At 43.7% G+C, this 22,560-nt stretch overlaps 1 protein-coding gene across 2 annotated transcripts; it reads right to left on the bottom strand.

Moving 5' to 3' along the window:
- Positions 1–284: 284 nt before the first annotated feature.
- LOC118855886 (zinc finger protein 268-like) lies at positions 285–22,389 on the bottom strand. Of its 2 annotated transcripts, none has more exons than XM_036765920.1 (6): positions 22,285–22,389; positions 14,138–14,493; positions 13,257–13,309; positions 10,995–11,121; positions 10,268–10,360; positions 285–3,878 (listed from the first exon to the last, which is right to left on the bottom strand). In XM_036765920.1, the coding sequence occupies exons 2-6, from the start codon at positions 14,169–14,171 to the stop codon at positions 1,837–1,839; spliced, it is 2,349 nt and encodes a 782-aa protein (XP_036621815.1). In that variant the 5' UTR covers positions 14,172–14,493; positions 22,285–22,389; the 3' UTR covers positions 285–1,836. The 2 variants fall into 2 exon arrangements, with proteins under 2 accessions (XP_036621815.1, XP_036621816.1); XM_036765921.1 differs by lacking the exon at positions 22,285–22,389 and adding an exon at positions 16,967–17,041.
- Between the last annotated feature and the right edge of the window lie 171 nt (positions 22,390–22,560).

The raw sequence follows: 22,560 nt of genomic DNA, 5'->3' as shown, positions 1-22,560 counted from the left end.
TAGTTGGCCCATGACCACAATATGCTTAACATCTTATTCAGCCACTCACCCTATCCATTTTGACATGCCAAACAGGGCAACAAGCTTTCTCTTGCATATGAGTTTTCTTTAGAAAATAAAGTTTACCTTCTGCTGAAACTTTTCTGCACATTTATTATATTCCAAGGGTTTCTCTTAGTAGAAATTTATTTCCCAATAATACTCTCTGGCTGAAGGATTTCTTAGTTTCCATTTAGGTTTCTTTTAATTATGAACTCAAACATCAAAAATAGAAGAAAAATATACAAAGGAAAAAGAATTTACATGAGTATGTAAACTATTATGTACACTTTAAGTGAATATTAAATTTAACAGAACAGTAACAAATCTATCCTTGTCAGAATACATTATGCTTAATTCTGTGTACTTTTAATTGTTTTAGACACTTTTCTTTCCTTTTTTTGTAACAGTATCCACCTATACCCTCCTCCACAACATTTCTCATGCAAGGTAAGGGGTCTCTTTTAACAAATATAATTAAGTAAAATAAATTAACATCACTCATATCTGAAAACTTCTGAACTTTTAGTCCAGGGGGTCAGCAAATTTTGGCCCTTGAAAGGCCCACCAGCTGCTTTTGTACAGATCTAGTTAAGGATAGTTTATATATTTTAAAATACAATGAAATTTTATTTTATAATGTAAAAACTATTCTCAGGTTTTAGGCCACAACAAAATAGGCAACAAACCCTGCTGTGCCCAAACCCCTGCAGTAGGTCCATCATTTTTGTACCAAGGGGTGGGCAGAATGCTTCAACATTTTGCTTCTATAGTGATGAATGATCACCACATTGATTTCTGAAATTGTTAGAGGTAATTTTCTTTCACAGTTTAATAGCTGTTATATAAATTGTTCTCCTGGTACTAAAGTATTCCCTGCATTCAAAGGATTTCTCTTTATAGCATGTCCTTTGATGTTTATCTAATAAGATTTTCACTTCAGCTGAAGCCTTTCCCATATTAATCTTTCAACAATGAATTCTGATATAGTGTGTCTGCTCTCAATGAAGTGTTTCCCACATTTATTACAAAAGGTTCCTTTCCATATGCGTTCACTGATTCCTAATTAGGTTTGTCCTCCACTTGAATCCTTTGCTATGTTCATTAAATTCAATGGGTTTCTTTCCAGTGCTGAGTTCTCTGGTGAGCTTTAAGAATATCATCAGTAAAGGCCTTCACTTTTGACTACATTCAAATGTTTCACTCTTGTATGAATAACTTCTCTGACAGTTTTTGAGAATATTAGTTGAACTGAAGGCTCCCCCACATTCATTGCATTCAAAAGGTTTCTCTCCTGTATGAGTTCTCTGATGGTTTTTGAGTCCATTACTTGAACTGAAGGCCCTCTGTAATGTTAATGGAATAGAAAGATCTTTCCCATCCATTAAGCAGCCTTTATGACCTGCTTTGAGCTCTGGCCCAGCTGACAGCTGCGTTACATCCTGTGTCACATGGAGCCTAAGTCACGTGGAGCCCATTGTGGGAGGAGCTTGCTCAACAGGAAGAAGCAGGAAGTGAGAGTGAGGTAGAGCTGAGGGATAGAAGTTAGTGTGAGAGAGGGAGGAATTTTCCTGGGAGAACTTGTTTGTGGGGAGGCTTAACTTAAAGAGATGTCAGTACTCCCTGGATTGGTGACATGTACAAACTTTTTTGTTACCATGGTCGATTTTGCTTTCTGGTATCTGAATATTTTGGTTTTGTCTTGGAGGAAAAGAGTTTATTATATTTTGCCAATCTACCTGGAAATACGTCTGCATATTCATAGCAGCTGCTGTGGCTGTGCCAATTGCATCGGCATTACACCTTTCCACATTCACTGCATTCAAAAGGTTTCTCACCAGTATGAATTCTCTGGTGGCTTTTGAGAACACTGCTTGAACTGATGGCTTTCCCACATTGATTACAGTCAAATTGTTTCTCTCCAGCATGAGCTCTCTGATGCCTTTTGAGCCCTTGGCTCTCACTGAAGGCTTTCCCACATACATTACACAGAAAGGGTTTCAGTCCAGTATGAATTCTCTCATGGGCGATAAGTTGTTCCCTCCGGCTGAAGACTTTCTCACATTCATTACATTCAAAGGGTTTCTCTCCAGTATGAATTTTCTGATGTCTAATAAGGTTTCCTTTCTGGCTAAAGCCTTTCCCACATTCATTACATATAAAGGGTTTTTCTCCAGTATGAGTTCTATGATGTGTGATGGGTATGCTCTCACTGAAACTTTTCCCACATTCATTACATTCAAAAGGTTTCACTCCAGTATGTATTCTCTGATGTCTAATAAGGTTTCCCTTCCGGCTAAAGCCTTTCCCACATTCATTACATTCAAAAGGACTTTCTCCAGCATGAGTTTTACGATATGTGATGGGTATGTTCTCACTGAAATTTTTCCCATATTCATTACATTCAAAAGGTTTCACTCCAGTATGTATTCTCTGATGCCTAATAAGGTATTCCTTCCGACTAAAGCATTTCCCACATTTATTACATACAAAAGGTTTTTCTCCAGTATGAGTTCTTTGATGTCTATTAATGGATGCACTGTCACTGAAGGTTTTCCCACATTCATTACATTCAAAGGGCTTCACTCCAGTATGAATTTTCTGATGTCTAATGAGGTTTCCCTTCCGGCTAAAGCCTTTCCCACATTCATTACATTCAAGGGGTCTTTCTCCAGTATGAGTTCTATGATGTGTGATGTTTATGCTCTCACTGAAACTTTTTTGACATTCGTTACATTCAAAAGGTTTCACTCCAGTATGTATTTTCTGATGTCTAATAAAGTTTTCCTTCCGACTAAAGCATTTCCCACATTCATGACATACAAAAGGTTTCTCTCCAGTATGAGTTCGCTGATGTATAACAAGGCTTGATCTCCACCGGAAGCCTATCCCGCAGGCATTACATTCAAAAGGTTTCACTCTAGAATGTGTTTTCTGATGGCTTTTGAGAACACTTCTGTCACTGAAGGCATTCCCACATACATTACATTCAAAGGGTTTAACTGCTGTGTGAGTTTTCTGATGGATTTTGAGCACACTTTTCAAACTGAAGGCTTTTCCACATTCATTACATTCAAAGGGCTTCTCTCCAGTATGAGTTCTCTGATGTCTATTAAAGGACCCCCTCTGACAGAAGGATCTCCCACATTCATTACACTGAAAGGGTTTCTCTCCAGTATGAGTCCTCTTATGCATAGTAAGATGCCCTTTCCAACTGAAAGCCTTCCCACATTGATTACATTCAAATGGTTTCTCCCCAGTATGAGTTCTCTGATGGCCTTTGAGTACTTGGCTCTCTCTGAAGGCTTTCCCACATATATTACAGAGAAAGGGTTTCACTCCAGTATGAGTTCTCTCATGAGTAATGAGTTGTTCCCTCCTGCTGAAAAATTTCCCACATTCAATACATTCAAAGGGTTTCTCTCCAGTATGAGTTCTTTGATGTCTAGTAACAGATGCCCTCTCACTGAAAGTTTTTCCACATTCATTACATTCAAAGGGTTTCACTCTAGTATGAGTTCTCTGATGTCTAATTAGGTTTGACCTCCAGCTGAAGCGTATCCCACATTCATCACATTCAAAGGATTTTTTTCTAGTCTCAATTTTCTTCTCTTTAATCAAGCTCCCCCTGCTGCTAAAGGTTTTCCCATAGTTATTACACTTGAGTTTCTCTCCAATATGGATTTTTTGATGTTCAATAACATTTGATCTTCTCCCAAACAGTTTTCCACATTCATTGTGTTCATGTAACTTTTCTCCAGCATGTATTCTATAAAATTTAATTAGATCTGAATGGTAACTGAAGTGCTTCTTCAGCTTGTACTTAGAAAGGTTCTTACCTAAGGAGAAGGTATTACATGTTAAGTAGGTCTGAAAAATCCCTGAAACTCTTTCCAAGTATCTTATATTTTTGGAGACTTTGCTCCATAGTCCCTCTCCATAACAGAACAAAGACTGACTTGAGGAGTAAACTTCTCCCCAAGGTAGGACATCGAGGTACATTTACTTCATTAAAAATAGTTCTCTGAGATACTGTTACTTGTTTAGCTAGCCTCTCCTGGTCAACCCTCTCGTTTTCTAAATTAAGGTATATTTGGGGGCAGGTAGGTGGCACAGTGTGTACAGCACCAGGCCTGGAGTCAGGAGAACCTGAGTTCAAATCTGGCCTCAGACACTTGACACACTTACTAGCTTATGTGACCTTGGGCAAGTCACTTAACCCCAATTGCCATGCCTTCCCCCTCCAAAAAAGCAAACCAAAAAAAATTTAATTAATTAAGGTATATTCCACAGCTTCTGTCTCCATAGACTGCCAATAACTAGACTTTGTTAGTCTTGTCTTGGCTGATGCTTTTGTGCAAATGTCCTGCATCAGACTTGGGTCTTTGGTTTCAAACCTGGTATCCTGACTAAGAGTCTGAGAGACAATTTTTAAAAGTTACTAGCAATTATTATCTGTGATGAGAGAAAGGAATCGTTAGTGCAAGTTCTAGTTTCTAACTATTCCATCAAGGAGAATGAGGCATCATTTGGGTCAGGCAGAACCAATATCGTTTAGGGGAATTGAAGACCAAGACAAAAGAAGTGATAACAGAGCATCTTAGCTGCCCTGGATGTGATGAATTACATTCCCTGAAAGTGAAAACATTTCTAGGAGTCATTAAAAACAACACTCAGTGAAAAACAGAATTATCTGTTATAGGACAGAATCATGGAAAACCACACAGTAAAGGGGAAAGAGGAACTGTGTATGCATGTGCAAGACTTTACGTTATTGCTATTACTTTTTATCAGTTTCAGCCTCATGCTTGTGCCCTTTGGAACCTGACTAACACCCCCTGTATTAGCTATCTCTCTGCACTCTGTGTCATCTTCAGTTTAATGAGCATACAATATATGCCCAAATCCAAGTCTTTGATAAAAACATTAAACAGCACAGATCCCTAACATACTTCAATAGAAAACTCCTACCATATGACACTGAACCATTAACAACTACTCTTTGAATCATCTGACCAGTTCATTATCTAATCCATATCTCTATATCTTCTCCACAAGAATAATATAAAATCCTTCATCAAAAGCTTTGCTAAAATCTAGGTATACTCTATTCACAGCATCCCCCTTAAGTAAGAAAATTTAGTAATCCTATAGAAAAGGGAATAGGATTAGTCTGACATGACATATTTTTGATTAAGCCATGATACACTGGCTTTTTTTCAATTACTCCTTCCCCAATTAGACATTCACCAATAATCTCTTTAGTGATCCAATTCTAGAAATTTTCCTCAGAATTAAAGTCAAGTTCATTGGCCTGTGGTTTGGAGACTTTTCTCTTTTTTCAAAAACTGAGACATTTGTCCTTCTCCAATCTTATACTATCCTCTCCTATTTCCCACAATCTTTCAAATACCACTAAGAGTGGCACAGCAACCACATCTGCCTTCTCATTCAAGACCTAAGGATGTAATGTATTTGGGACAAGAGACCTGAATTTATCATGGGCAGCTAAGTGCTCTCTTACTTTCTCCTTGCTTATCTTCAGTATTATCTCCCTGTTAGTAATTTTTGTGCTTTAATTTTCAGTGGAAAGATCATTCTCCCTTGTCAAAAAAATAAATCATAATAACAGAACAGCTCTATTTTCTCCATTATCAATTATCAGCCATCTGTCCTTTGCAGGCAAAGTTCTTATCCTTTTATGGATCCTCTTTTTCCTGCTAATAGAAGAAAAGTATAACATATAATATCAAGTTGACATACACAACACTTTTTGTAAAAAAAAAAAAAAAAAGTGTAGAATCCCTGCGGACAACTGTGTCAACATCTGCCAGCAACTACAGTTCACCAAGCCCAAGTAGTGTATTTACTTAATCATTAGCTAGCTGAAGGACGGATGTGTAGTGACAACCTAAGGATCACAGATCTCCCAGAAGAACTTGCAGGAACAAAAAACATTGACACCATAATGAAGAAAATAATAGAAAAGAGCTACCCAGAACTTCTGAACATAAAAAGTGAAATTATAGAAAGAATTCAGATTGCCTCTAGGAAAAAACCCAAGCCTGAAAACTGAAAGACACATAGGACATAAATTTAACAGTTCATTGTGGAAACATGCTCTGCAAGCCTTCAGAAGATGACTTGCAAATACACAGGAAAGGACATTAGAACAATGCAAACATTCCTACTAGAAAAAGTAGCAGGAAATGGATTCGTGTGTTGTGAAGAGAAATGGAGCTCAGGCACAGCCCAGCGTGACCTATCCGGTAAATCTGAACCTAACCGTCTAACACAAAAGATGAGCATTCAATAATACAGAAGAGTGTGAAACATTTTTAGGAAGAAAACCAAAACTGAAGAGATTATTTGCTCCTTCTACATGCCAAACAACAGAAACCCAGGAGGAGTGAATAAATGCAAACAGCAATAGAACAACAACAGAAAGACCATTAAGAGAACTCTTTCTAAATGTATACAGGGAGACAGGGATGAAGGAAGAAAGGGGCACAAAAAAAATGAAATTTTAAAAACTAATGAACAGGACTAGCTGAAGTGGAGGAAAGGATGGGGGAATCTACTTGACTGAGAGGGAAAAAAGAGGGAAGAATTCTATAACTAGACATAAGCAGGACAGAAAAAGGAACTAACATGGAGGATGCTGTTCTTAGTAAGTAATTGCTTCCTTATACTATAAAAGGAAAGGAATAACAAAGGAGAAGAGGGGATCAGAGGTGAAGGGAAGAGAGCCAATGGGAAACAGGGCCACCTTAAAAATATGTAAAAGTAACTGAAGGAACATGATACTGTGTTTACAGCAGAAGAAAACTCATAACTAAAAAACCCCACAATTTTAAAGACTGAAGAAAATATCTAACTCTCATAACTTTAGATGCAAATGAATTAATTAACCCAATAAAGAGAAAAAGACAGATTGGTTAAGAAAACAACACTCTACAATCTGTTGCTTATAAGAAACACATTTAAAAAACAAAGACATACACAAGATAAAACTGAGGGAATGAAAAAAAATCACTATACATCAAGTGAGTCCGAAAAAGCAGGAGTTGCCACTGTGCTATCAAAAATCAAAAACAGAAGATGGCAGCTGGAAAGCAGGGACTTGCTTAAGCTCTCCCCCAGGTCCCTCCAAACACCTATAAAAATGGCTCTGAACAAATTCTGGAGCTGGAGAACCCACAAAATAGCAGAGGGAAGTAGGGCTCTAGCCCAGGACAGCCTGGATGGTCACTGGGAAGGGTCTATCACATGGAGCTGGGAGCAGAGCCCAGCATGGCCCGCGGCAGGACCAACCAGACCAGGAGCTGGGCAGAACAGGCCATAGGGCCCTGAATCATTGAGCTGTGGCACTTACCAGACTTCTCAACCCACAAACACCAAAGACAACAGAGAAGATTAGTGGGAAAAGCTACTAGGACAGAGTGAAAGGAGTTTGCTGTTGGCCACTGCCCTGGGGACAGTGGAGGTGGTTCAGCTCTGAGGCTGCTTACAGAGCTACAGTTGCAGTTGGTTCCAGCCCCAGGCCCACTTGGTGGGAAGAATTAGGCTGCAGATTAGAGCAGAAGTGCAAAGCCTGCTTTGCCCTGCCTGGATCTGGGCTGCAATCCTGGTTGGTGGTTCATGGGGGAGAAGGAGCGCTGGTGTGGCAGAACTTGCTGTGTAGAAATAGCTCTGAAAACAGCAGCACAGCCCCTCAAGCTTGGGACAAAGTACTCTCTACTCTACAAGCAGTCATACCCAGATGAAAAGCTCAAGGGTCAAGTCGTTGGCTGGGAACATGAACAGGCAGCGAAAACGGTCTCAGATTCAGGAATTTTTTTTAGTGACAAAGAAGACCAAAACATACAGCCAGAAGAAGTCAACAAAGTCAAAGAGCCTACATCAAAAGCCTTCAAGAAAAACATGAACTGGTCTCAGGCCATGGAAGAGCTCAAAAAGGATTTGGAAAAGCAAGTTAGAGAAGTAGAGGAAAAACTGGGAAGAGAAATGAGAGTGATGCAAGAAAACCATGAAAAACAAGTCAATGACTTGTTAAAGGAGACCCAAAAAAATACTGAAGAAAATAACACCTTAAAAAATAGACTAACACAAAAGGCAAAAGAGCTCCAAAAAGCCAATGAGGAGAAGAATGCCTTGAAAGGCAGAATTAGCCAAATGGAAAAGGAGGTCCAAAAGACCACTGAAGAAAATACTACCTTAAAAATTAGATTGGAGCAAGTAGAAGCTAGTGACTTTATGAGAAATCAAGATAATATAAAACAGAACCAAAGGAATGAAAAAACAGAAGACAATGTGAAACATCTCATTGGAAAAACCATTGACCTGGAAAATAGATCCAGGAGAGATAATTTAAAAATTATTGGACTACCTGAAAGCCATGATCAAAAAAAGAGCCTAGATATCATCTTTCAAGAAATTATCAAGGAAAACTGCTCTGATATTCTAGAGCCAGAGGGTAAAATAGAAATTGAAAGAATCCACCAATCGCCTCCTGAAAAAAATCCCCAAAAGAAAACTCCTAGGAATATTGTTGCCAAATTCCTGAGCTCCCAGATCAAGGAGAAAATACTGCAAGCAGCCAGAAAGAAACAATTCGAGTATTGTGAAAACACAATCAGGATAACACAAGATCTAGCAGCTTCTACATTAAGGGATCGAAGGGCTGGGAATATGATATTCTGGAGGTCACTGGAGCTAGGATTAAAACCAAGAATCACCTACCCAGCAAAACTGAGTATAATGCTCCAAGGCAAAATACAGACTTTCAATAAAATAGAGGACTTTCAAGCCTTCTCAGTGAAAAGACCAGAGCTTAGTGGAAAATTTGACTTTCAAACACAAGAATCAAGAGAGGCATGAAAAGGTAAATAAGAAAGAGAAATCAAAGGGGACTTACTGAAGTTGAACTGTTTTTTTTACATTGCTACATGGAAAGATGATGTGTATAATTCATGAGACCTCAGTATTAGGGTAGTTGAAGGGATTATACATATATATACACATATATATATATACATATATATATATATAGACAGAGGGCACAGGGTGAGTTGAATATGAAGGGATGATATCTAAAAAAAAAAATCAAATTAAGAGATGAGAGAGGAATATATTGAGAGAAGGAGAAAGGGAGACATAGAATGGAATAAATTATCTTGCATAAAAGTGGCAAGAAAAAGCAGTTCTGTGGGAAGGGAAGAGGTGGCAGGTGAGGGGGAATGAGTGAATCTTGCTCTCATCAGATTTGACTTAAGGAGGGAATAACATACACACTCAATTACGTATCTTACCCCACAGGAAGAAGAAGGAAGGCGATAAAAAAGGGGGGACAACAGAAGGAAGGGTAGATGGGGGAGGAGGTAATCAAAAGCAAACACTTTTGAAAAGGGACAGGGTCAAGGGAGAAAATTGAAAAAATGGGGACAGGATAGGAGGGAGCAAAATATAGTTAGTCTTTCACAACTTGAGTATTGTGGAAGGGTTTTGCATAATGATACACATGTGACCTATGTTGAATTGCTTGCCTTCTTAGGGAGGGTGGGTGGGGAGGGAAGAGGCGAGAGAATTTGGAACTCAAAGTTTTAAAAGCAGATGTTAAAATGTTTTTGCATGCGACTGAGAAATAAGATATACAGGCAATGGGGCATAGAAATCTATCTAGCCCTACAAGAAAGTAAGGGAAAAGGGGATGGGGGGGAGTGGGGTGACAGAAAGGAGGGCTGGCTGGGAAACAGGGCAATCAGAATATATGCTATCTTGGAGTGGGGGGGAGGGTAGAAATGGGGAGAAAATTTGTAATTCAAAATATTGTGGAAATCAATGCTGAAAACTAAAAATATTAAATAAATAATAAAATATAAATTAAAAAGAAAAGGAAGAAGAATGATATGCAAGGAAATGTAGATGACATCAAAACAGAAACTATTGGTAAAATTTATTTCTCAAAAATAAAGATAATCTACATTCTAAAGTAACTGAAAGTAATAGAAATCTGTATTTTGAAGTATTACTTATCAGTCTTCCTTGTGTATAAGGAATCTTTATTGCTGATGGTTACTAAACTGAAAATTCTTTTTAAACAACACAAAAGAAGGAGCGTATCTTATTCACTGAGACAGAAAAGGAGAGAGAGATAGATTTGGGAACCAGGAATTAGAGGATATACTGTTTGCAATGACTCCTCTCTGCCTGTTTTGAGCTCACCTACCTGTATGAGAGCCTCTGGAAACTTCTCCCTCTGGCATCCATTGTATGTTTCTCTCTAACAGGGACATCACATCCAGTTTGGAAACAGGAAGCCCTAGGAATAGGGTTAGAAATGGTAAAGGGTGGAAGCCAGAAAGCTACCTCAAGTTCCACTGCTAGTCCTAGAAAAAAGGACAACCAAGGAAGCACACAGCTGGTACCAAGGGCCTCTGAAACAAGAGACACTAAGCTAGGAAGGCAGGCTGGGAGCAGGATATGATAACCAGAGAATCTGATGTTTTACCTGAGAGGCCACATCAGGGGGAGGGGTCAGACCTGGGACCTAATCATTAAGTCCTTATTATATGGAGCAAACTGAGCTGGGGGAACACAACGGTCAGCCAAGAGGTGTTTGCTGCTGGCCTCACTGGGAGAGGAGAGAGATCCCGACAAAGCAGGGAAGGCTTCTGGGAGAAAGAGGCCTTCCCATTCCCCAGGGATGTCAGCCTGTATGTCAACCAGCCAACACAAAGAGCCCATGGACTTTCTATCAGCTCCAAGTAAAGACTTTCACCTGGAAACGGTGAACAGAAAATATTCTCTCAATGGGCCACAAGGGACTTACCACATGTGACTGGTAATCCTGAAATCTTTTACATAACAAGCCAAAACTTTTCAGATGTACCCCACGGCCTGTAGGACCCGCTGTGGCCAGACTCTGAGTCCCAGGGGACCAACAGTGTGCTTACCCAGGGACATGAGGTTCTCATAGGTCTCCAACATCACGTCCCTATACAGCGCCCTCTGGGTAGGCTCCAGGTATCTCCACTCCTCCCAGGTGAAGTCCACAGCCACATCCTTGAAAGTCACCGTTTCCTGAATCAAACACATTCCAGCTTGTCAAGGACCACTCCTCTCAAAGACACATGAAGCCAAAGGTTCTCAAGGCTGAGGTTCTCCCATCACTGAGAGGTGGAATATTTCATGTCAAATATTTCTTGAATAACAACTTCCTCTAGGCCTCTCTGTACTTGACTCAGTGGCATGTACAGTTTTACACAAATATTCAAATTCACCCTTTCCATATGTGAACCCCAAGAAAATCATGCACTTTTCTCCTAATGCCTGAAACCTCATGAGAAAAATCAGCAAACACCTTACAATTAGATACATTACACTACCATCGGCACACTCTAAATATTAACTTACAGCTGCCTACATGTGTCCCAATACTGATCAGCTTACTGGAGGCATATTCACTGAGGACATGGTACCCCACAAGTAGCCCATCATGCCTCTCCATTGCCCACCACTAATGGTGCTCTGCTCCTTCTCAAAGGTCATTGATTCCTCTGTACTTTAGAGACCCGAAACAAAATTCAGCCCTGTCCCCACCCTTCCACTCCCACCCCTGCAAAATTATAACATTTCCCACAATAGGCCCAGAACTCTTAAGTTCCAAAGAAATATAGCCTGCAATACTTGGAAGCATCTGCAGTCTTTGTTGACAGTTTTCTCTCCAAGAAAGATGGTAAACCAGCCTGTTACCTTTACAGAACACCCTCCTCATCCCCTCCAAGGGTCTAACCAACAAGCCTTTCTCTGGGCCTCAGACATACAGCCTAAGGGGTGGTCACCCATGCTTTCAGGAACTGCCAACCTGACAAGTCCCTCCTCTTCTTTTTCGGAGGAGGGCTTACAGACTTTTTCATTTGGGGCTCACAGTGCCAAGATTATGCTAAACACTTTACCATGATTGTTTTTTCATCTGTTTATGATAAGGATTTAATGTCTGTCTTTAATGTCTCAGTAACACATCCATTCAGATCTTAGAAATGGACATGTTGGTCTACACCTAATTTCTTCCATACTGTTCTCCCATTTTCCTAGCAACCTTTTCCAAACAGTAAGACCTAACCCAAGTAGCTGAGGACTTTGTGTCGCTCCAACACTAGGCCAGGAGCTCCACCGGCTTCTGGAGATTGCTCCGCTGAGCAATCTCTCCATTTTTAACCGACACCAAATTGTTTTGGGAATTATTGCTTTGTAATGTGGTTTGGGATCTATGTTGCCAGGGCCCTTTGACTCCCACTTTTTGCATTGTTTCCTTTGAGATTATTGACTTATTTTGCTTCCATATGAATTTCATTGTTATTTTTTCTAATAGCATAACATAATCCTTTGGTAGTCTGACTGGCATGGCATCGAATAAGTAAATTCATTTAGATAATAATGTTATTTTTATCTCACTGTCTTGTTCTAACTTATGAAACCACAGTCATACAGCTAGAAAGTGTCTGAGGCTGGATTTGAACTCAGGTTTTCCTGACTCCAGGTCTGGCACTCTATCCACTGCACCACCTAGCTGCCCTCACTTCCTCAAACATGGGACCACAAATTGAACACTGACCTCCAAAAGTGTAGGGCCACCATGAGGCACCTGGGTGCCTTTCCATGTCGTCCTGCAGAGCCCTCTGTCTCCTGGACTCGTTTGCTCTGAGCCCATCTGTCTCCTTCTGCCTCTTGGTACATTGTATTACTTTCTTAAGTCTTTTATCTACATATATATATTTACCTTTACATCACTGCCTTGCACGCAGTGGGAGTTTAATAAATGTTTGCTGATTTAAATTTTTTAACTGACAGAAAAATCCTAGGAAACAACCTTCAAAGTCTGACTCCTCTGACCCCATGCAAATGCTAACATCTGCCATTCACAGGTACTACAATCACAGGTATCCTTATCAGATTATAGAGGGCCTATCTGAAATTTGTCCATTTATATCTCCCGGAGATATCTGAGCTCTAATGAGCTATCAACTTTGTATATTGATGAGAAAAACCTCAGGCTTCTGATAAGAAGAATTCAGGCCAAGGTCCTTAGAAGGGACTTGGGTGAACTTATACCATGGAAAATAATGCTTGACTGACAAGGGAAAGAACTCTGTCTACATACTGGAGAAAAGACAGTGGTATGAAATGATTCCCTGAGGGAGTATAAATGAACTCACCTGAAACCTGGCTGGGAGGAATCGAGAAGACATTCCATGCTCAGTCCTCCTGTCTGGGGGAAAAGCAAAACCTTGGGGAGGCTGAGCTGGATACGAAGATAGAAGTCACCCAACTCGGGGTGCAGCTCCTAAATGAATCACCACTACTACCTCTCACCCCCTCCTCCAAACCCTTCTACACTGCCAACTGCATGCTCTAGACCAGAAAGGTCAACATGGCTTGCCGTTCCAGAGCCTAGGCCAGACCAAACTAAAATAATTGGGAAATATTTAATAAAAACAATAAAATGTAGAAAATGTTAATATGTGGTTTTCTAAGCCAACATGCACCTGCAGGGATCCTTACAGATGGTTCAGTGGCCCCTGCTTGACACCACTCTTGTCTCCAGGTTGTCCTTCCCACGATATCCTGTTCTCCTCTTCCTGAGCTGCCAATGGGGGCCCCAGAAAGTCACTTTTAGACTTTCTTTTAGAGCATTTTCTAGACCTTTGTCAAGGAGTTGTGGTGGATGGATGAGCCAGGAGTCTGGCTTCCTCTCACTTCTCTAGTGGCAGAGACGCCACCTCTGGACTAAGTACCTTGGAAATCCATCTTACCCCCAATGCAGTCCCCATTACCCCCTATCCATCTTTTCATTCTGGAGTGGCAAATAGGCATTTAATACAGGTTTAATGACTGGCTGGCTGACTGTACAAAATTTTCCTCTGGGAATAATTGAAGGAATAGGGCCAGTCATCATGTGTGGTAAGTGGGAGAGGGAAGAGGGGAAGGAAAGGGCAGGAAGAGTTGGACTATCTGCTGTAACTGTTCCCCACCAGGGTCACTCCCTCACAAACCCGGTCTGCTACGCTGGAAGAGTCCATGGCGATGAGATGCTCACCTCTCTCCCCAAGCACAAGGGCCAAGTTGTCCATGGTCCTGTCCTTGCTGAGTCCTCCCTGCCCAGGCAGGATGAGCAGGAGTCCTTCGCTGGCCCCCAGGAAGTGCCAGGGCCTTCTCCTCACAAAGTGGTCTCAGGCCTGCACTCAGATTTCAGGGTAGGCACTGTCTCCTGGGGGGATTCCTTTTTGTATAGGAAGGGCTCCAACACCTTCACTTCCCAATCCAGCTAATGGGGGCTCAGAAGCAAGATCACTCTAGCTGGGATCTTCCCTCTGGGGCTCAGATTCCCACCGTCATCTCAGAACTGAAACTCTGGAGGCAGCAGGAGGGGCCAAGAAATCACAGACGCAGACCCTGGATGTAAAAATGGGCCAGTGATGAGTTTCCCGCATTTGTGAAAGACTGAAGGAAAGCCTACTCCATCACATACATCTTTTCCCCACAGCAACATGCTGTCCACTAGGGCACAGAGGTGTTGAGATCACCTTCCCTCTGCACACACACACACACACACACACACACACACACACACACACATACACACACACACACCCGCCACCACGGTCCTATGTGGCAAATCTCATTAGCGTGTGGGCACGGAAACTTTGAATGGGTCAAAATCTAACTAAACTCACTTTTTAAAAATGATAATGATTAGACTTTATTTTAAAAACATAAACTTTCCAAAGAGCCACTTTTATTCAAACTCTTAAACTTACCAAATGTAACACTAGCCTTAATCGCTTCTTCCACAGACTATGGATACATAGGGCACTGGGCCTGCAGTCAGGAAGACCTGAGTTCAAATTCAGCCTCAGACTTACTACCTGTATGACTCTGGGCAAGTCACTTAACCTCTGTAAAACAGGGATAATAAAAGCCCCTGTCATTGTGAACATGAAATGAGATTAAAAAATTACAAAGCATTCTGCAGAGTGCTTGGCATGCAATAGGCACCACAGAAATCTTAGCTTTTACCATTATTACTGTGGTTGATTTGACGAATCCTGGGACAGTGTAACTTATCACTGAGGAGACCGTGGAAAGAATTTCTTTAAAAATTCTGAACTTAACAAACACCAAATAAAATAAGCACTTCCCTATACAAAGTGGAACAGAAAGAGGATTCGACATGAATCTAAAGATCTCGATGATGTGCAGCTTGTTTTTTCTTTTAAGTCCATGATAAATTCAACATACTGTTTTGGTTGCACATTGAGGGGTTCCTTATTGGCTTAAAACGACAACACTGTCAGTGTGAGAAAAAAACGCCCTTTGATGCAGCAATCTTGCTGATGAAGTAAGAACTCTTCTTAATCCAGAGTAAAATTCCAAGACAAAGAAAAGACAATTAAAGACACGAATCACTGGATATTAAGTTCAGAAACAGGGTCCCTGAGATGTCAATGCCCTGCACCCTGCTTTTCAGGTTGAGCTCTAGATAATTCTCTAAAGATCTTGGCAAGAGAAAAGGGTCACTCCTTGTTTCTATTCTTTCTTGATGACCACATGTGAAAAAAACAAAACAGGACACCAAATTTTTATATGTCCTGTTTGGTACTAAAGGGGACTGGAAATACAGGCAACGTAGAGCTACATCCACATTTATCACCTTTCTCCCTAGTCAAGGGAAGTTTGGATTATTCTTAAAAAAATTTTTTTAAATCTCCACATGATTTTCAAAGCTGTGCTCCTTGTCTGTTTCCTTCTGGCCTTACTTCCGTCTTGCAAGAAAACACTAAAGAGACTTTGATGGAGGTTACAAGAGCTAAATGATGGGGCTCGATTTCCAGAATTGAGAAGTCAGACGATTAAGGGTCTCTCTGGCTATGAGCTTTCTCACATCTGATGCAACATGTAAATAATTATTTCCTTATTTTCTTGTTGATTAAATCGTTCATTGCAAAGCTAGTGACTTCGATGCTTATGCAGGTATTGGGGGAAGGGTGTAGAGATGAGCCAAGGTTTATAGGAAGAAGTTTCCCCAGTTCATTTCACAATACGTGATAAATGGGGTAGGGGGCTGAGCTAATTTGATAATTAGTGAGGGAGATGTTACAGCTCCAATTATTAACGTCCACAGACTATACTTCTTGACCGACTTCGAAGCCAAGATGAGAATGAATAAGAAAATAAGCCTGTAGCAGGCAGAGACAGAGGAGTGACCATCTGATGAAGACCACACTTAGAGAGTATAGACTCTAAACCCTCAGGCATCCAGAATGCAGAAGGACCATCTTCCCAACCAGACTCTGTCCTCCTTCCCCAGCACTTTACCTTGGAGAGCAGGCAGTGGAATGGCAGGACCAACAACCAGATGCTTCTCACGCACCCTCTAAAACCTTGCCGTGTCACTGAGTGGGGCATCCTGTGCTTCCTTTGAGCCTCAGCTGAAGCCACAGCTTCTGTAAGAAGCCTGCCCTGGGCCCCCTTAGTTCCACTGCATTCTCTTGGAGACCGTCTCCAGTCTCTCCTGTCTGGATCTCATTTGTGCACAGTGGCTGGTGTGTTCCTCCCCCATCAGACCATGAGCTCCTTGGGAGCTGGGATGGTCTGATTTTTATTTTCTTTGTCTCCCCAATGCTTAGTAAAGTACCTAGTAGTAGGCAATTCATAAATGCTTATGGGGTTTATGCCAACCCAAGCCATATTGGAAAATCGGAAATCAAATTAGAAGAGCCAAAGGAGAAAAGATATCTAATGGATTTTCCCCTGACTTGGTTGTGCATTGGAGTCCTTGGGCTGAAGGGGATTGTGGATGGTGGGGGGGGAGGGGTGGGGGGGTGAGCGGTGAGGAAAAAGGCAAAGTGCAGAGAATGTGCCTGACCTCCACACAGGATGTGGGCTCCTCCAGCAGAACCACCTCCAAAGAAAGGGAGACAATGCCACGGAGAGAGTCAGCAAGAGGGTGATAGAGGTCTCCTGGCCTGTGGACAGGGGGTCCAGTCACTGGGCACATTTTCTTGCTCCTGTGCCAGAGCCTTCTGACAGAAGCACAAAGTGGGGGATTCAGTGGGAAGCAGACAGATGGAGGAGCAGTACTGCTACAGCTACAGAAAGAAGAGGTATCCTCAGGGACTGGGCAAACAGGCCTGCTCCCCACAGCCAAGCTGCTGGCTTGCTAAGGTGTGTCTGGGCACCCCGTACCGACCCCTGTACACATACGATTAGCCTTTAACACTTATACACACTCAAGCACACTCATACCCTTCACCCATAGTAGACAGACAGAAAGACACAGACACACACACAACACTCTAAACGCAGGTACCCATATATGGCACACAGATTAACCAATCAGTTAACAAGCATTTATTGACAGTCCACGATGTATTAGGCACCGAGGTAGGTGTTGGGGACCTATACACAAAGTAGAAAACTGTCCCTGCCCTCAAGGAGCTTATAATCTAGCCAGGGAAATCATGCGTCTACATACAAGAACATACAAAAGGTAACACTGGGGACTTTGGGAAGGCTCCCAGTAGAAGGGGAGCCCTGAAGCAAGTATATCCTTGGCATGAAGAGAGCCAGGACCAAAGCCCAGGTGCAGAAGGGGAAGAAGCCAGGGTGGTTGGACCACTGTGGGCAGGGAGAGGCCTAATGTATGATAAGGAAAGGATGGCTGAAGCTGGTACCAAATACAGGTAGTTCTATTTGATCCTTCTTGTGTTGTGAACCCATTTGGCAGTCTAGTGAAGCCTATGGAAGCCTTTGCAGAATAACTTTTCAATGCCTGAAATGAAAGGACTTCCAAAAGAAACTAATTATACTGAAATGCAGTATCAAAATGTTTTGTTTTTTGTCTTTAAAGACAAGTCCAAGATCTCAGGTTAAGAATCCCTGTCCTGGAGGCAACGGAGAGCCCCTGGAGTTTCCCAAACAGGGGAGTGACAAGGTCGGATGTCCACTAGAGGAAAATCAGCTTGGATGTTGTTTCAACAATCCGGCTAGCAGCTTCTGTGGGGGCATAAGATCCACCCACAGCCAGCACCCAGAAAGCTGCCAACAGCACAGGTTCTTTTGATCTGCTTAACTAAGGAAAGCAAGGTTAAAGGGGTTGGCAAGCTTACTTTAATTCAGCATACAGATATCAGTCACTTAGTTCAGAGGAAAAAGCCAGCACCCTGAACTTCAGAATAAAATACAAACAGATTACAAATATTAACAGACCAAATACAGATTCATAGTTACCAACATCTAAGTTCAGCCCGGGAGCTCAGAACAAGGGCTGGCCCAGTCACGCAAGCCACCACTGCTGTGGGTAAGAGAGCTCCAAAGAACAGACAGCCAACCCCTGGTTTTTATATCTTTTTCAGCATCAGGGGTGAGTCACACATGCGACTCACCCACATAACCTAGAATCGTCACAAAGAGGCAGACTTAAACCCACATGGTCTAAAAGCCTCTGCTGTCCCAGACATGTAAACTAGGCCCTCCCTGGAGTTAGCCCCATCTTGAGCCCCACCTTAGTTGCCAATCCACATCCACTAAGGTTTTACACCTAATAGGGTTTGGGCCTGGGCCTTAGCACCTAATAAGGCTCAATGAATTACTCAAAGGGAACAAAGCCAAACTATTCAAGGGCACTTGTTGAACTAAGTGCTAAGGAGCCCATTTTGCTTACCAACATAGGTGTCTGTGAAAGACAGTGGAGAAAGAAGACACAATGATCCATGAGGGCTTGGGGGAGGGAAGGTGACAGAGTTATCTCAAAGGGAGGAAGGTCAAGAACTGGCTATGATTGAGGTAGGGCTGTGAAGAGCTGAGGATGACAACAAATTTGCAAACCCAGGTGATGGGGAGGATGCCCTTGTATATCAGTAATTAAGGTGGGACTTTTAGTTGTTCTTCTCTTAAGTGGCTTTAATGATTCTGGCCTTTGTTTGGCATGTAAAATGGGATCTTTTTGTCTTGTAACATTTCTCAGCACTAAGACAATCAAGAGTCATTGACCTGTATGTGGTGGTCTTAGGATTTAACTTTCCCACCCCCTAAATGGGATTTTTCACTGGTCTTTGTTTGAATGCTTTTCAGCATTGAGGTAATCAAGTGCCCCAGGGCCAAGGTTGGCCTTTGACTTTTGGGGGCTCTCACGGGAAGAGTGTCAGTGAAGAGACTCTGGGTAGCCATTAAGGAACGTGCCCCCCCCCCTTTGAAGAAACCCAGATGTTTGATTTGGGGGCTCCCACTCACTAGAACAGTGGCTTGTGACTGAGCAAGCTGTTGTAACTGCCTCCTGACTTTGCTAACCCAGATGCTGGTTTGTATTTGGTCTGTTAATAACGTATGTTTGTAATTTGTTTGTATTTGGCCTGAAGTTCAGGGTGCTGGCTTTTCCTCCTAAACTGAGTTATATAAGAATATGTGATTAAAGTGAGACTGTTAACCCCTTAACGTTGCTTTCCTTAGTAAAGCAAATCAAAGAACATGTGCTACCAGCTCTTGTTACTGGCCTTGCTGAGTCTCACACCGCTACAGCTGCTGCTAGCCTCACTGCCGTTACACCTTGGCAGAAATAGGGGTTCGGATGAAAGTCACACGGAGTCTGAGATTTCTATGGGACAGTCAGATTGTAATACGCAATTAAATACTTGCTAATATAGGGCAGGCACTCAGGAAAACGAGGACTGAGAGTAATCGGGATGGAGGTGACAAGTTTAAAATTCCAGGACTGTGCCCAAGCAGATACTACATCATGTGAATCCCGGGACCCAGCGATACCACTACCTGGTCCACACTCCAAGGAGCACAAAGGAGGAAGAAAGGACTCACATATACAAAAATATTTGAGTAGCTCATCTCATAATGGCAAAGAACAGTAACATCAGCTTCCCATCAGCTGGGAAATGGATGAACAAAATACGTCTGTGAATGTAATAGGATACTGCCATGCCATAAGAAATAACAAAAGGGCCAGTTTCAGAAAACCCTGGGGGTCTTGTAGGAAGTGATACAGTAAAGGAAGGGGAAATAGGAAAACCGATAAGCCAAGAATTCAGAGGACAGAAGGTGAAGCAGCCGGCCCCACTTCTGCTGAAGATCTGATGGACTCAAGACACAGGCATTAGGACATGGCTGATGTCACTAAGCATACGTAAAAATAAAAGGTTTTGTTTTTATTTTTTCTCAATTGCTGGGGGGACAATTGGGAAAAATATAAAATAAATGCTGATAAATTTTTTAAAATTAAAAAATTAAAGTTATGTGAGCTAAGGCCAGCAGGAATGGTGAATGTAGAGAGGAAAGAGAAGCTGGCTAAGGAGTAAACCAGATCTATTGGCAGGGGAAAGTAAGGATGAGGATTCCTATACTCCATCAGATTGTATATTCTCATCCTACTCAACTCTCCCAGCCCCAAGCTCCAATCTATCCACAGAGGGAACTTGGTGCTCTCTGGAATGCCTGTTCGTAGGCAACAAACTTCCCTTCCCCCAGAAATCTTTTCCTCTCCCACTCCTCCCATCTGCCAGCTCTTACTAAACCGGGCTTTCCGTGATAGCGCAGCCTCCCAGCCACCCTTCCCAGTACTGGCTGCACACTCACACATTCACATTCACTCCCCATGGCCACTTCCAGGTTCTCCCTCTTCCTCCATCACTCAGTGCCCTTCCCTCCTTTGGGGGTCGTGCTGTTCACACCTTATGAACCCATTAAGATCCTGGTAGCTGTTGCTTACAGACTCCTGGGTCACTGCTTCCTTCCTCAACGAGCTTGGTGCACAGCTCATTTTTCTCTCCTCTCCAACCTCTGCCTTCATCCTATGGAACTTCAACACACACATTGACTTTCCCCCAGCATCCTAACCACTCTCCTCCCAGGAGCTCCATCCCCACTCCCACCTCAGCCACCAAGATAGCCATGCCCCCTTCTCTGCCCATCATCACCTCCTCCCTGGATTGGCCCCCCGCTGAGTCCACCTGCCTCAAGTCTCCTGGCTCCACTTCATCTCTTTGTGCAGCCAGTAAAGGGCTATTCCCTGGGCACGGGTCAGGTCGGGCCAACCCCCCAGTCAAACAGCAGTGGCTTCTGGCTCTCCTCACCGACCCCCGCCCCCTCCGCCGCTCCCCAGCAAACCTTCCAAGCACTTTCTCACCTGCCTCTTTCTAGCACCTTCCTCCCGCCCTCCTCCGGCTCCTAGGCTGGGGCTGCCCCCCCCCTCTGCCCCCCTTCTGGCCGTGAGCCAAACTAAAATCTCCTTTTCTGTCAAGCTCAGAGGGATCCCGTGGGGGGCGCACAGGGGGCATGACTGGGGGGCCTCCCGGGTCTCTGCTGGGCTCCATCCTGCCTAATTACAGTTTAATCTGAGCAGGCTGTGGAAGGTGCCCCATCCTGGAGGGACCCACGATCCCAGGGGGATCCCCCATCTCCTCTTCACCCCAAACCCGCCTCGCTGTGCACAGGCTCACGGTCCCCCGTTAGACTGATTGTAAGCTCCGTGAGGGGTCTTGTGCCTTTCTGGATGCCCCGCGCCCAGCACACAGTAGGCTCTTCATCAGCACTGGGTGGACTGAAGAGCTGAGCGGACAGGAGAAGGCACGGGTCACCTACAGGGACTGGGTCCTTCCACCAAGGGAGAAGGGAACGAAACCTATGGGAGGCCCCAGATCTCGCTAAAAGGGAGGGAGGTGCAGAGGGTAACGGTGGGGGAGGGGCAGGGTGTATTGAGTTTTTCCAGGGTGGGGGCTGCGTGGGCTTGGGGGTCCGAGACAGGAAAAAGGGCAGGAGACCGCTGATGAGGTGGGGGGGGCGGGGCAAGGCATGGGGGGAGGGGAGAGGGAGACGTGGGGCCCACCTAGAGAACCCGCTGCCAAGACTCTCCAGAACGGGCTGGCTGGGCACACGGACACAAAGCCCACGCCGGGCAGCCTCACTCCCTCGTGCCACTACACACACGCCTGCGTCGCTGGAGGCCCCGCGCTCCGCCCCGGGCTGCACCTGACTACGCTAATCCCCGCCTCCAGCCACGCGGCCGAGAGCTGGGCGGAGAGGGCGGGGGGGGGGGGGGGGGGGGTGGAGCTGTTGCGCCTGCGCACTGATGCGCAGCAGGAGGCGCCCGGAAGAGGCCAGGGGCCGTGCACCGCACGGAAGGAGGCGTGGGCGGGGGACGCTGCCCTCCCTCCCTCCGCCCCTCCCTTCTTCACTCACGCGCTGGCTCAGCCCCTCGAGCCGCCCCGGGAGCCCCGGGCTGCGAGTCTGGTCTCCTGGAAGGGACCCGGCTTCAGCCTCCTGACACCCGGAAAAACGGTCCCCACAATGGGAAGTCTACATCCTTCCGAACTTGAAGGGCCTTCCGGTGCATTCTGGGAAATGGAGTTCGGAAGCGGGACGGCGCCTCCTGGTCCTCATTGCGCCTGCACCGCTTTAGTTGCCAGGCACACCAGAGGTCCCAGGTTTTCCTCTCCCAAAAGAGCCTCTGAGCCT

Source organism: Trichosurus vulpecula, chromosome 7 (genome assembly GCF_011100635.1).
Source record: "Trichosurus vulpecula isolate mTriVul1 chromosome 7, mTriVul1.pri, whole genome shotgun sequence".
In the NCBI taxonomy this organism is placed as follows: Eukaryota; Metazoa; Chordata; class Mammalia; order Diprotodontia; family Phalangeridae; genus Trichosurus; species Trichosurus vulpecula.
The sequence above is the reverse complement of the archived record's forward strand: the minus strand, read 5'-3'. Positions and strand labels throughout refer to the sequence as shown.

What these genes read in the sequence shown, in the direction of transcription:
- LOC118855886 (XM_036765920.1), bottom strand. Translation starts at nt 14,171, where the DNA reads ATGGACAACTTGGCCCTTGTGCTTGGGGAGAGAG. An exon ending in TGAGAACCTCATGTCCCTGG is followed by an intron (nt 10,361 to 10,994) that starts GTAAGCACACTG and finishes CCCTATTCCTAG; the next exon opens with GGCTTCCTGTTTCCAAACTG. An exon ending in TTCCAGAGGCTCTCATACAG is followed by an intron (nt 3,879 to 10,267) that starts GTAGGTGAGCTC and finishes CCTTCTCCTTAG; the next exon opens with GTAAGAACCTTTCTAAGTAC.